Source organism: Tetrao urogallus (assembly GCF_951394365.1).
Source record: "Tetrao urogallus genome assembly, chromosome: 15".
In the NCBI taxonomy this organism is placed as follows: domain Eukaryota; kingdom Metazoa; phylum Chordata; class Aves; order Galliformes; family Phasianidae; genus Tetrao; species Tetrao urogallus.
The window spans coordinates 2,812,841-2,825,114 of NC_136828.1; the positions used below are offsets into that span (position 1 = coordinate 2,812,841).

The window sequence follows — 12,274 nt, forward strand, 5'->3', positions numbered from 1 at the left end:
CGAGCTGAAGAAAAGCAATTTGACGATTTGGAGGAAGAGGGACATTTCATTAATTATAGATCATGAGAGATAGCAGGAGAAACTAAAGTAGCAGTTGTTAGCTCTTCTTCCACTGTCGTGGAATGAAATTTGCCCAGTTTTAGTCTAAATGCATGCATTCCTACAAAGAGGAAAGTATTTGCTCTCCTGCCTGCTGTAGGGCTGGGCTGCAGCACTGCTTTGGGATTGTGCTCAATGGTTTTGTTCTGCTCCTACGCAGCAGAATGTGCTGGTGTTTGTTTCTCTCTCTCATGTGCTCATTGCACCAGGGCACATCTTTGTGCTGGAAAATGAGGGCCACGAGTGTTTCCTTTCACCTGTCCCACCTGGCATCAGGCTGCCATCGGCAGGAAGTGTCAGAAGGCTTTTCAGCAAAGGGAGCTTTTGGTGTTCTTCATCAAGAGGACCAGCACGAGCAGCCAGGCCATTCAGCATAGAACCCATGGCCTGCTTTGTCCTTGCTCCGGGTCTAGCAGAGCTCATTGCCTCCTCTGAAGAAAAAAATGGTGCTGTTTCTGTGTGTCCCCATCTCTCCCTGCTGCTGTGCATAGGAGATGTCTGGTGTCAGAGGTGCTTGGCACCCAGCTGTGTGACAGCAGTGACCTGGCACCTCCCGTTCCGTGTCTCCAGCATGAATATCAGGTGGTGACAGAACACTTGGGCATTTCTTGCCACGTTCCAAAATCTGCTTTAACTCTTCTTCCCGTTGTTGCAGGTGAAGGAGGAGACGGGTGTCTGAATACCTATGAGTGAGCTGCAATGGATAACAAAGACTCAGAAGCTGAGATCCACCCTCTGAAGACAGAGGACGTGAAAGCTCAAGAGAACCATGAGAACTCTGTTGAGAGGAGGATTATCATCAAGCAGTCGTCGCAGCTGTCTCGCCTCTCCCGCTGGCGCACCGCCGCCTTCTTCGTCTCGTTGTTTTTGTGTCTGATCATTGTGTTTGCCTTCTCCTTTATCATTCCGTGCCCAGAGAGGCCTGTTTCAGAGAGAACGTGGCTCCGAAACTATGACAGTGCGGGTGAGTTTGCTGCAGGAGAATAGTTACCTTGGGCCCTGTTCCCTTGTGGGTTAGGAATTGGAATTGTTGAACTCTGCCTAAGGCTGATCTGGAGCTGGGCCTGCAGGGGTGCTGCTCTTGGGAGTGAGGGCTGTGAACACCTGGCCTGGATAAGCAATGGCCCGTCATAATTGGAGTGGCCTTCCAGGAGGTGTTTGCAGGATCTAATGGAGAAATTAAATGCTGCTGTGAAGCACTGATGAGCTCACAGACCAGTCTTATTTGGAAAATAATGGGGAAGGGTGCCTAGCAGTAAATCTGCATTGCAGTTGGGTCTGTGAAGTGCTCCCTTGAAGTTTGAACTTTGGTTTGGGGACCATTAGGCATCCTTTCTCTATCAGTATGACTTTCCAGCAATACTCTGTGACTAACAGGAAGGAGAGAAGAGCAATTGCATCTTGTTATTTTGTTAGCTGCACAAAGTTATAGTTGTTTTAATTGGCTCTTTAACCTGGGAACTGCTCCTCGGTGACTCAGCATCCACTTCTGTCAGTGCTTGCCTTTAATCTTGTGTGTGGTGATTGTGTGCTGGTTAAGCTGTAACTGCAGAGATAGCGCTCCCCACCTGGGATGAACTTTATGCTTTAATGCCTAAATCCAAAGTTCTGCTACTTTGAGATATATATGGCTGCTTTCAGCTGAAAGTGAGAAAGATTACGTATTTGGGGCTGGTTTGGGTTTTTTTTCCCCTGTATTTTGGGAATAGCAACCCCACCCCAAGACCAGAGTTGTTTTTTGTTAAACATAGTTCAGATTCTGGACGCCTGGCTATAAAAAGAGACAAATCCTCCGGGGGATGACAAATGAAAACAAATAATCCTTTGGCACTGACTGCCAGTGCTTAGTGCTCATGTTGATGCCTTTTTTTTTTGGTTGTTAATACAAAAGCCAATTTGTCCTGATGTCGTGCAGTCAGAGCTGGAGGCAGTGAGTGGGTCTCTGTGAATGTGTGCTTTGCTGCAGCCAGCTGTGCTGATGGTTGAGGCAATCCTCACCAGTGCCTGACTTCTGGTCTCTCTTACAGTGGCTTACCCGTTTCTTGCTATAGAAGATGTGAACGAGGACAAAGTGCAAGATGTCATCTTTGCTTTCAAAGCCAGCAATGGCAGCAGCAGCTTCAACAGCTCCTGTTTGGATGAAGGTAGCTGATTCTGAAGCAGAAGGCCTTGTAGTAAGGGCTGCTCCTTGTTTTAGTTGGGATTAATGGGGCTGCCGTGGCTGATGTCCTGAGGTGGGTGCCAGTGTTGGAGTAGTGCCCATAATGTCAGTTCTCCTCTGTGTCATTAAGTTTGAAGCACTGAAATGAAGATAAGGGGAAATGCAGTGGTTCTGGGAGAGAAAACAGGGTGGGGGGAGGCCTGGGGGGAGGCACAGCACCCGGGTGGTGCAGCGTAGCAGATGTGGGCAGGGCTCACACTCCCTCTGATGCATCTTCTCTGCAGGTCTGCCTTCTCCATGTGCTTTCATCACTGCTGTGTCCGGCACGAATGGCAGAGTGCTCTGGGAGAGGCCTGCTGCCACGGAGGTGGAATGGATGCAGTGTGGCATCAAGCAGCTCGGAGGGGCCACGGGCTGCCTGCTGGTGGGGCAGCCGGTGTCACTGACTGCAGTTGACCAGCAGACAGGTGGGTGGCAGGCAGAATGACAGAACAGCACTACTTTCATTCCTCACCTTGTGGCTGTCGCACTTTGGGAACACTGAAGTGACATCACGAGGTGACGTGGACAGTGTACACGGAGTATTTATCATTGAAAAACCTTGCTGGAGCTGTTGGCTGGGCCCTTGAGAACTGCCTGTTCTCTGTTGCAAGGACTGGACTCTGCTGTGGTGTTTTGTGCCAGCTGCTGTATTACGAGAACAACTTTTCGACAACTTTTAAAACGGGAGAAGCAGCCAGCAGCTGTGAATGTTCCTTGGTGCTCTTGTGGGCTGGGCACAAAGCAGTGGTGTTTCTCAGCCCTTTGTGAACAAGTGTTAGGAGTGCCTGCAGTGGCAGTAAGCATGGAGTTACAGGGATTGGAGATCTGAAAGTCATCAGGGAGAGTGCACAGGAGAAGGATTCACTGGTCCGTAGCCTGGGATTTTGCCTGAAAAAAGGAAGCCTTCATTTCTACACCTCTAGATGAAGAGATTCTTCATCGTTCTGCCTAAAGCTGGGGGGAGGATAAAGAATGCCTGTGCTTCTGTGGGAACAAGTCTGTTGTGCCTTCCTCTCTGAAGAAGACTGAGATATATTTCCATTTTGAGGGTCGCTGTTTCAAAGGCTGTAAACAATGTGTGCTCTCTCGTGGAAGCATGCATAGGATCCTGTTCTCTATCTGATATTGCACCCCTTACGCCCTATTTTCCAAATACTGGGAGAGAAAAATAGCAAGAAATAAGGCTCTAAGAGATCTGAGAAAAAGCTATTGAAGCTTTTAATTTCCAGTGTAGCTGGAACAGCACATGAACCCGTAGTCAGCTGGAAAGCTTCTGCAGTAACTGAGATAATTAGCACCATTTTTCTCATCAACAGGCTTTAGTACAGGTTATTTATAGACATTAATGAAGTAGTTGCTTTTAGGTCAAAGCGTGGAAAGGTGGCTGCTGAGCCAAAGCCTTGTAACTGAAGTCAGCCATAAGGAAACAGCACGTGTATGTAGAGAAACAGCTGGGCTAAGCCACAAGTCACAGGAACAACCTGGTAGGAGAACATCCTGCAGATAAATTAAAAGCAAGAGGTAAAAATTGCTTCTGATACAGAAATGAATACTCCAACAGTTGACATTTTTGGCACCTTTATGCTGTGGCTCTAAGTAGATCAAAAGCAGCTTCTTAGTGCAGTTGGCTTTTGCTTTGGGATAGGAGGGCAGGTTGGAATAAAATATCAGGTTAAGTGTATTTCAGGTGGTGAAGTCTGACTTTCATCACGTTGTACTAAAACCAGTAGTCAGGTCGGTCTTTAGCTGTTAATGATTCATCATGGTGATGGGTTGGTGAGATTCCAGGGACCTCTGCCTTCAATCTCTGCCTGTAGGAAGGTTGAAGGCGGGGTAGGCAGGTAATCTCAGAGTGACTGATGTGGGATTGATACAGTTAGTCTCTTTCTGTCAATTCAAATTGTATTACATCTTGCTTTCTTTGTTGCCAGAATAAGTGACATGAGCCAACGAGAAGGAAGGCACAGGTATTTGTGTGCTTCTGTTTGTGTGGAACACTTAGCATTCCTTTGTGTGAAGGTAAAGCAAGCGATCTGGAACACAGCTGTTCCAAAGCAAACCAAAGGTCTGTGTGGTTGGGTATTCTGCCTCTACCACGGCCGAAACCAGCATCCCTAGGAAGAACAGGGCTGGGTGTGTGGTGGCAGCTTCTGCCTTTACCTGTGTATGAGCCCTGGGAATGGGTCTGGTGTCATTTCTTCAGTGGAAGAAATCATGGAATAAACCAAGGCTCTTCAGCCTGCAGAGTGTGTGACTAGAAGTAAATCTGTTTTGCTGCTTATCACTCAAGACTTCACAAAGAATGGCTGTTTCCCCTCACGGTTCTTCTTTTATCTTTCTGCATATCTGCTGTGTGCAGAGGGCTGGGAACTCAAAGGTGTTCAGTAAACAAGCGGGCAGGGACGTGGCAGAGAGGTCTGACAGTGCTCTGTACAAAAGACCTGCCTTCATCTCAGGCAGTGTACGAGCTGCAGGCTGGGAAAGCACAGTGATGGGCTGTGCACTCATCCAGAACGAAGCAAGCAATCCTGGCCCTTCACTTTGCAGTTCCTTGGAGTGAGAGTTGCACTCAGCCATGGAAGTTTTGAAGTCCTAATTTTATTATTCCTTCCAAACCAAACCACAACCCTTCACTCAGGCTGGATTTAGCATCTAGGCACTTGTCTTGTTGGCTTACATTGCTGTGCTTTTGCTGTGATCCTGGACTGTGAGGGAGAGCAGTCAGATCTCCAATTAGCAGGGCAAGGTGGAGTTGGATTCACAGTTGGTGCTCCTTGGGGGCTGTGTTAGACCATGTGAGCTCCTTAATCCCTTTGTGTTGAAGCTGTCTCAGTTACCACTACGAGTTTGTTAAAGCAGACTTTTTCAAGGGAGTAAAACACCTTTATCTACAACTCTTTTCACAGTCTAACCAGCACAGAATTGAGCATTATGCATCAAAATATGAATTTCAGCAGCCTGATCTACTGATGGAGCTTTGGGCTATACTGAAGCCAGTTATTTATAGTGATAGTTTATATATTATTTATACTTGTAGGATGTAGTTATTTAAAACTTAAACTCTTTGTAGTTTTGGCTGCTTGGGTTTTTTTGTTTGTTTGTTTGCTTGTTTTTAGGGGTGGAATTGTTTGCCTCCCCCTTATTTCCGGGGGGGCATTTTTCTATTCCATATCTCCTGGTCTAACAACAAAGGCACGTTTGTTTTTTTCCTCAGTATTTCAGTAGAAGCTGGGGAGGAATCTCACTGGCAATGCAGCCTGCCTTAAATGACTGCAGGCAGCGTGGGGCAGTCATTCCTTGGCCCTCACTTCTTTCTGCCTACAAAGAACAGGATTATTTTGCATTCCTGAACTGAGGATGGCTGCGTGGGATGCAGTTCAAAGGGGCTGGTTAAGCATTTCCCCTCAGAGCACCTGGTTAGGCACTTAAGTCTTCCTTGAAAAAGAAAAAGCACAAAGCCACAGCAATCTCTCAGCAAATACTGCTGCAAATTCCTCTTGTCAGGGTCTGGAAAGTCGCCAGCAGCCCTGGGCAGAGTGCATCTGAGTGCAGCCAAAGCTGTGCTACCTGCATTGACAAGCAGCTGAGGGACAGAACTGTCTGAAGAGCTGTGCTCTTCCAACCAGGGAGACAGGAGGGGTGCAGGCTGAGCTGTGAGTGCCCCGGGAGCTTCTGCAGGAGTCAGGTTGCAGTAAAACGTGCTGCTGGAAGTAGCCATAAATGCTGTGATCAGAATTCAGCTTCTTTGTGGTCTTTAGAATGCCTGCACGAATTTAAGTAGACAGAATCAAGGTTTTAGAGAGCTGGAAAGGATTTTCTGTGCACTGAACACAAAGGAAAATGTCTTAACCTGAGGCATTGAAAGCAAGCTGTTCTTTGTGCCTGGCTGATGGACTTGAGCCTGTATGCAGGCAGCTGGAATTGCTTTCCAGTAAGGGCTGGAGTTGTGGATTCTGGGTCTCATTTGAAATGCAGAAATACCCCATGATGAGCGTAATTGTGGCTGCCTTGCAGCGCTGATGGGCTGTCTGTGAGTGACTGCTGCAAAGTGCTTTGAGGAACAAGAGTGTTTTAAAGCCTTTCAACCTGAAGTGCTTTTCAGTGAGCATTTCCCAATAACTTCTTTTCTAGGGGAAGTTCAGTGGAAACAGTCCAGTGACTTTGGAGCTAATTACACTGTGCTGACTCCCTTGTCAGTGATTCCTGATGTGGATGGCGATGGAGTTCAGGACCTGATAATCTTTATTGCTGCAGGAGATAAGGTATGTCACTGTGAAGCTACGCTAAGCCCTGTGACCAGACTGCAGGGCAAGGCAGGAATGCTGTTTGTTTCAGTCCTGCAGATTGCAAAGGAAGTGCCCAGAGGCCTCTGATGTCTGTGTTTGAGGGAGGTTCTTTCCCACGCTGCAGAAATGTACTCCCAAATCAGTGCAAGTGTTCTATGGCTTAAGAAGAGAACCAGACAGGAACCATCTCCCTTTTCAGTCTGTGTTCCTCCCAGGCTGTGTATGGAGAGCACCTGGGCAAGATGAGCTTGCAGTTTTCTATGGCCATGCTCAGAGAAGTGGAAGTGAACAAACCCTGACAGCTTTGGCTCCTGGATCAAAGCGTGTCTGACAGCCAGTGCCTCTGTACAACCACTGGTCTTCCTGGTACCTTCCATGGCTGTGCTTTGCCTGCTTTGCTCAGCTCTCTTCCTGCTGTCGCTGTGCTGATTAGTTCTGACTTGGGTTCACTTAGTGAAATTGCTGTTAGTTGCCATTTCTCTTTTCCAATATTGCTTTTCCCCACTTCTTAGAAGGGAAGAAGTGAGGTAGCTAAAAATGTTTTCATCACAATCCGTCCACATCCATAACCGAGTGATGTGCATCACCTGCATGTGCACCTGCACGCAGAAGTTGTAGTTTCCTTGTAGCAAGGCTCGTGGGAGGAACAGGGGCCGTGTGTCCCCACACCAGAGCACTATAAGCAGATTGAGTTCTGCTTTCAGAGGCATTGTTGTTGCCAGAATCATCAGAAATTCTATCCCCTCCAACTCCTACATTTCTCTTCTGTTTCCTTTCCTCGCTGCTTTTCCTATCCCAGTTATCTCAAGACTTTTGTTTTTCTTTTAATCTTAGGCAGCCAGGACATGTTTGAAAGCAGTCTCTGTTCTGCTAAACTGCTGGATGATTTGTTTTTTGTTTAACCTTTCTGGATGTTTTGGTATGAAACCCTTCCCTCCCTCCCTCCCTTGGGACTTGGCAGGCACTCTCTCAACTCAAGTAAAAGTACACTGTGCGTTGAGACATGGCACAAACTGTGGGGAGCCTGAGGGCAGCTCTGCAGCTAGGAAAGGCAGTCTCTTCCAAAGGGAGATTCGGTCCTTAAAGTTCCTGACTTTGTTGCTGCCAAGAGCTGAAGTTGAATGTGATCTTTACTCGTGTTTCCTGAAATGGCAGAGCATTGAGCAGGGTATGGGGAAGCCTCTGGGTGCTTGGGAGGTAGGGGATTAGATGGAAGTTTCTGCTAAGTCTCACTGACCCCTGCCTGCTGCAAGCTTCAGCACAGACACATCCTGGAAAATCAGATTTATTTCAGGATACCTTGGCTGTAGCACCTCACAGAGATATGAAGCAGTGCCCTAAGTAAGGTGCTGTGTATTCTCCCTGACTGCATGAGTGCCATTGGTTGGTTCTGTCCTGGGGCAGCTGCTGCACCCGTGCTTGCCAGTAAAGGTGAAGCTGTTCAGTAAGTGCTGATGTGTGTACCCTCCCAAATGAGAGGCTGGGAGCAGCTGGTAAATGTGCTGCTCTCCTCCCCAGCAAACTCTACCCCTTGTTCACTTACCCAGAGTCACCTGAAGAGCAGCAGATTGTCTTTGCTCTCCTGTCAGTCCTGCTCAAGGAAGAGGGAAGCTCTCTGTTCTTGCCTGACTCAGCACCCCTACGAGATGCTGTCCTAGTGTGCTGTGCTTCCCCCAGATCACACCTCTTGCCCACTCTTAAGTTTCATCTTGACTCTACCCTTTTTTCTCTTGGGTGAAGTGTTGTGTGGATTCTGTTGCTCTGATCCCTGCACTAAGAGACTATAAAGAAACCTGGCAGCTTTTTTTTAATTATTTTTAGTCTCAGTGAACTGGCAACAGCTTTAGAAGGGTGGTTTTAGGGCACTAAAAATAGTAGCAGAGCTACTCTGTGGCAAGAACTTGGGTCCCCCTGCTTTTGGCAGGCCTGCAAGGACAGAAGGAGCTGTGCTGGCTGGTCTGCACAGTGCTTCCTGCAGGCACTGCGAGAGAACACGGTGAGAATGCTGCATTCGGAGTGATGCAACTTTAACCCTTTTTTGTTTGTTTTTAATCCCATCCCTGTGTAGATTAAGACCTTCATCCATTCAGGAAAAAATGGCAAACAGATCGGCTCCACTGGAAGCCTGAATGTGGATGGGGAAGCTCGTTACGTCATGCTGAGCCCAGGCTCCTCCCACTACTTCCTTTTCTGTACAGGTACTGAGTAGGACTTGAGTCTGAAAGAATGGTTATAACTGTGATGTGTTAATTACTGAAGAGTTGTTGGAAGCAGTGTTTTACATTCTCAAATCTATGTCCTGTTTCGAGCAGCAAGGGAGATATCTGAGGTCAAGAGAAGGAGGGACTTCTGCTGAAACTGAAGTTATACATACTGTAGTAATTTCATACTAAAAATGTTGAGGATGTAGGTTTTAGACAGTCATTTACATAGCCATGATTCCTGTGGAACTCATGGGTTGTGAACAGGTAAGATGCTGAACGTGTTCAAAAGCAGGTTTCAGTCTCAAGATACAGCTACAGCTCTGAGATACAAACCCTAAAAATGCAGTTTGTTGTTCATCTGCCAGATCCACTTCAGACATGATCTGGAAATCTGTAGCACTTGGAGCAAGCACAGGATAACTTTTCTCCCTCTTTTTTGCTCTTCTTTCTTTATGCAGCCAACTCTCTCTATGCGTATTCCCTGAAAGATCTCTACAGTGCAGCAACTGGGATGGAAATTAAGCTTCCTGGCCTTGAGCAAGATCCTCAGTGGGAGAAGAACATGGAGCACACCACTCACCGCCTGACCACTCTCAGGTTTGGTCTTGGATCTTGTCTGCTGGTGGGTTGGAGGGTTCTGATGTTCCTGCCTTTGTTCTGTCCTGACTGCCCATACAGTAATGGAGGGGAAGCAGGTTGGGATTTTGTATGTGAGTGCAATTGGAACATGACTTGCACCTCTGGCAACTTATCCAGTGTGTGGCATCTGCAGAACCTGGTGCTTCAGCTCCCAGCCCTGCTTGACTTCCCTGCCTGTTAGAATGAGTTTCTGACTCTTAATGTGCAGGAGAAAAGAACTTGAAAGGAGTCCCTCCCCAAAACAAAGACCACGAAGAACAAACATTCCCAGTCTAGGAAGCATAACCCATTTTCTGTTCCTGTTCAGCACTGGAGACATTCGTTACCTGGCAAAAATTCCTGGCAGATCGCGGGAGAACATCCTGGTTGTGAGCTCAGAGGTGGCCGTGCTGATCAGTGCACAAAATCTTCAGACACTGTGGACCCTCAACGTGTCCCGTGTCATGAGGTAATGTTACCCATGTGGGTTCTGTACGGCATTCCCAGGCTTCCAGCTGCAGTGCTCCTGGCAGATGCTGTTTTTTATTTGAAACATAAAAGCCTGCGATGTAGCAGTTGAGTCTTTTATCAGGGTTTTTTTCGGTGAGGATGGAAGCTGCTCTGAAAGAACAGGGTATGCACAAGCTGTTAGGTTGTGTTGTGATCTGTCCTTTCTCCTCCTTTCTCTTAGTGAGCCACTGCTTGGTTACTACAAACCTGATGTTCTTGATGTTGTCCTTGAGAGTGAGATCGGACCCAACAGGAAAAAGGTTTGAAAGCTCTTCCTTTTAACTTCCTTTTTCTCTGCATGTCTCAGCTGAAGCAGACATTTTGTCGAGGGCAGCTGGTATGATGTGCTGCCTCCAGCTGATTTTAGAAGGCTTTTGGCTGGAAAATGATCTCTTTTAAGAAGCTACTGAAGGCAGCCCAGACACTTTAATTCTCAGCAAGTGACTTCGATGACAGAGCTTTGAACCTCTTGAAATAACTTGCGAGACTTGTGACTCCACTCTAACGTGGTCCACCCCAGGTCTCACAGCTCTGTGATCAAGTAGAAGCTCAGCTTCAGGTGTCTCCTTGTCTTCCCGTGTGTCAGATACTTGTTCCTTTAGACAGTGTGGGACAGAGACAGCTGCCTTGACCTCTTACTCGCAGCTCACGGAGCTCTTTGATACGTGTTCCTTTTCTTTCTTCCCTGCTAGGTTATGATTGTTGAGGGTAGATCTGGAGCAGTCCAATGGGAGCTGAAGCTGAACTCTAGAGCAAAGAGCCCCAGGCCAGCCACACTTTCTACTGCTGATCATCGGTCCACCTTCCTCATCTGGGGTGAATACCAAGTAGCAGGAAATGAAACGGTGAGTAGTGCTGCTGAGTGGCTGCTTTTTTCTGGACTCAGAGTCAGAATTGTCTGAAGCCACCCCGTTTTCCCAGTATTCACATTCAGTTCCTTGTGTTCCCCTAACTGCATCATTCTGTGCAGACTGTGGACTATCCACAGTCTCTGATCAGCCTGGTCTACATGTGGCAGGCATGTGCTCTGGTCTGTGCTGGTCCTCACAGTGTCCATGGCAGTGTTCCTGCTAGCAGCTAGTGTGGCACCAGCAACATTCATCATCCTCAGCCTGGCTGCATAGAGAAAATGGACTTATTGTCTGTGTGAGCAAAGGCACTGGATTGCCCATTGCCTTGCCTCCGTGTGCTGCTGTATTTGAGTTGAGAGGCTGCTGGCTTAGTACCTCTGAATCTGCTGCTGTTTGACCTGCAGCTTCTGCAATAGTACTGCACGCAGTGATGTCTCGTGGCCACATTAATGTCCCCTCTGTGCTCCAAGGCAGTGTCTGGTGGCCCTTGCGTGCTGCTCAGCTGTGTGACAGAGCCTTGCTGGAGCAGTGGCTGGCAGTGGTGGTGACAGTTTGCGTCTTGGAGGATGCCTGAACACCAGCTGAACTTCCTGTGCTTTTCTTGCTGAGTTTGTCAGCCTTGGGGCAAATGTGTCTCTTGCACACAGCAGACAGGCCTGTTGTTCGCAGGACGGTCAGGCACCAAGCAGGCAATAAAATGCCAGCACTGTTATGTTGGCCATGCACAGGTAACCGACTGGATGCACTCTGTTGAACATGAAATAATGGCTGAGCCTGGTATTTGGGATGACTGTGTTCTGAGCATGTCTTGTTGGTTACAGACGTCAGCAGCTCCTCTACAGAAGCTGTATCTTTTCCATCCTTCCTACACTAACGTCCTGTTGGAGCTCCGCAACAGCACAGATCAGATAATTGCCTTCAATGGTGAGTTCTCCCCCTTTGGCAAGGAGGTGCAGGAGGACTCCTGCTGCTGCCTCCAGGATGCTGGGCGCGTGGTGCTGGGCTCGTGGCAGCCATCTTATGCTGGGCTGTTCCTTCTGCTCTGTTACAGCCACGCTGTTCGAGCGCAGCCGTCACGCCTGCTATGTGCTGGTGAGGGGGCCTCAGCCCGGCGAGGAGCCTGGGCTGGTGTCTGTGATGAAGCGTAAGCTGAAGGAGGACGTCTCTGAGAGCAGAGTGATCTGGCTGAGCCAGGTGGCTGTGGACAGTGAGCAGTACATCCGTGACCGCCTTTACAGGATGCGGTACCACAGCAGAGCGTGAGCTTGCCAGGAGACCAGGAGAGTCTGCAGGCTGCTTCTCCTCTGCAGCAGTGCTCTTAGCAAACCCAGATCGTGGATTCAAATGGGAAGCTGCCTTTGTCGATCCGCAAACCAAAGCATGGCTGGCAGGGAAGCACCCCCCACTGCCTGGGTATGCCCAGGATGAGGGAGCAGCTGCCAGTGCATCCGTTGTCAGAGCTGATGGGACTTCAGTGCTTGGCCACCACTGAAGTGTCATGAG

General features: G+C 48.3%; 1 protein-coding gene across 1 annotated transcript; it reads left to right on the top strand.

The window, feature by feature from the left end:
• Positions 1–798: 798 nt before the first annotated feature.
• On the top strand, positions 799–12,034 carry FAM234A (family with sequence similarity 234 member A; the record flags this gene model as incomplete). Its single annotated transcript, XM_079542676.1, has 11 exons — positions 799–1,063; positions 2,127–2,243; positions 2,545–2,727; positions 6,434–6,564; positions 8,657–8,786; positions 9,251–9,389; positions 9,739–9,879; positions 10,102–10,180; positions 10,613–10,765; positions 11,593–11,695; positions 11,823–12,034. 11 exons carry the CDS (start codon positions 799–801, stop codon positions 12,032–12,034), a joined length of 1,653 nt encoding a protein of 550 aa, XP_079398802.1.
• Between the last annotated feature and the right edge of the window lie 240 nt (positions 12,035–12,274).